Here is a 2,124-nt window from a genome sequence, read left to right as displayed (position 1 = left end):
TATGTGGTTATCTGCAAAATGGTAAATAAATGTTTTGCTCAGTTTGACTTAATATTCAATTTGACAAACACACGACGATAAACGTCGTTACTACAGTTCATGTTCCATATCGAGCGTCATTTACAAATCTTCTAATAAATACCTTGATAAACTAATAAATAAACAATATCTATTCTAATAAACAATAAATAATAATTCTAATTCTAATAAACAATAAATATCTTGATCATTATTGCAATTTTCGCAAAACTGAATTGAACTTTTTTATTTATTATTATCAAAGTCCTCATGAGCGATTATGAAATCGAGCAAGAACCTTGTGTATGCTAAGCTCATAAATATCACAAATACATCAAATATCCGAATTATATTTATTTGCTATTTTTTTCATAATTAAAACTTTAGTTGAGTTTTGAAATAATCAATAAAAATTGACGCAGCAGTTAACATGTTAACAAAATTATTCCATTGCAAACATTATTTCTTCGAGAAAATCTTGTTAAGTTTACAGTATCGGAAGATAAATACCTAACAGTGTTCTCTGACGTGACATCTCTGACTTGCTTAATCTCCCAGAGCAATTTCTTGGTGATATCAACTACCTTCTTCTTCGTGACCTTTTTTATAGCTACTCTCTCACCCTTATAAATTCCGACAGTAGTAAAGACCGTTGCCGGCGGCAAAGACTCGCAACTGATTTGCGATCCACGACGAATCCTTTGTTCTAATCCAAAATTCTGCAATTATACAGTCGGCTGATTAAGTGTAACAACACGTTTCCTTGATAATGCAACATATTCCATATCTATAAGAATATTTATAGGATATCTAAAACATATCTCCTGAAAATTGCTAAAAAGCTAATTCTCTTATTGGGTATGGGATGCATTATGAAACTTATCGAGAAAAAACATTACAAAAGGGAAGGTATCAATAACGACATTTTTTGGATTACGTTAGAATCCCTTCAAACTATAGGGGGACCGGGTCTAATTGTCACACTTTTTACATATTGATAAAAATAAAATGGCGTATGCAATATTTCAGAATGTTGAGTACATTTTAATATAGCTACATTTTTTAGGTACAAGAAAAAAAAATATAAACCATATTTATGCATAAAGAAAGTATGTAGTCGTAAGCAAGATCGGAAAAATGTGACATCCCACATCATACTCTGGGTCAATTGTCACATGTCTTCTATATGGAGAAAACATGACAAATAATTCTTGTTGTAACAGTGTTTGTAATGTTATAGTGAAGTTAATTATATATAACCAAGTATCAATATATAATCTGTGACGTGGCAGCCTCGGAGGCGCCCGTCTCAGGGAAAGCGTACCGATTTCGCGATAGTTCCTCGCGTATCACGAAAGAATTCTCGCGAAGATTACTGATTATCGCGTCCCAGCGTATTTTTGTTTGTGGGAGACTCTAGGACAAATATCGGAGTCAATTTGTGTGAGTGGAACAGATTTGAAGGTCCTCGCGTCCCACACTTTGTGCCCCTCGGCTTCCCTTGCCGGCCACCAGGACCAACGGAGCTGAGAACTTTGAGGGACGAAGAAGCATCGACCAACGGTTCATCGCTCTCGCTCAGATGAATCGATCTCCTTAAATTTGGCGTTAGAAAATTTCCGAATTCCCAATCGCTCTGCATTATCGAAGATTATAACGATTAGAATATTTGATAACGAGAGCACAGCTACCGATAGAGCAAGTGTGTACCGCTCAACTGTGTTTACTTTTAGCAGGCGCTCGGCGGACACGGCAGGAGAACGAGACTGTCGCGAGGATGCTAGCAGAAAAAAACTGGAGCACCGATGGAGACCGCGAGCCGATCCACGACGGCAACAGTGTCTCGAGACAGGTAATGTCTCGACACAGATTTACCGAAAATTGCCGATTCCCGAATGCCGAATGCCGCTGGGCGAGAAGGGAAGCGACGGAGGACCTACGAGGATACGCGGTCCTGCGGAAGCCGACGGATCAGCAGCCTTACAGCGACCGTCGCCGCGCACAGACAAAGAACGATTTCCGTAATTACCGTATCGAGAGTGCGTGGAGAGAGAGGGAGAGAGAGAGAGAGAGAGAGAGAGAGAGAGAGAGAGAGAGAGAGGGGGG

The 2,124-nt window shown here is 39.1% G+C and overlaps 1 protein-coding gene across 1 annotated transcript in view; it reads right to left on the bottom strand.

Moving 5' to 3' along the window:
* The window catches only part of LOC116853151 (receptor-type guanylate cyclase gcy-28-like), a gene marked incomplete at its 5' end in the record, with an annotated part of 175,096 nt that overhangs the window by 38,433 nt on the left and 134,539 nt on the right, over positions 1-2,124 (bottom strand). The window contains one exon of the mRNA XM_032834054.1: positions 529-737. Coding sequence (XP_032689945.1) covers positions 529-737 — 209 coding nt within the window. The remainder of the gene's footprint in view (positions 1-528; positions 738-2,124) is intronic.

Source organism: Odontomachus brunneus, unplaced genomic scaffold, assembly GCF_010583005.1.
Source record: "Odontomachus brunneus isolate Ranch 3 - 2012 unplaced genomic scaffold, Obru_v1 Obru_scaffold_282, whole genome shotgun sequence".
Classification (NCBI taxonomy): domain Eukaryota; kingdom Metazoa; phylum Arthropoda; class Insecta; order Hymenoptera; family Formicidae; genus Odontomachus; species Odontomachus brunneus.
This window is presented reverse-complemented; position numbering and strand designations above follow the sequence as displayed.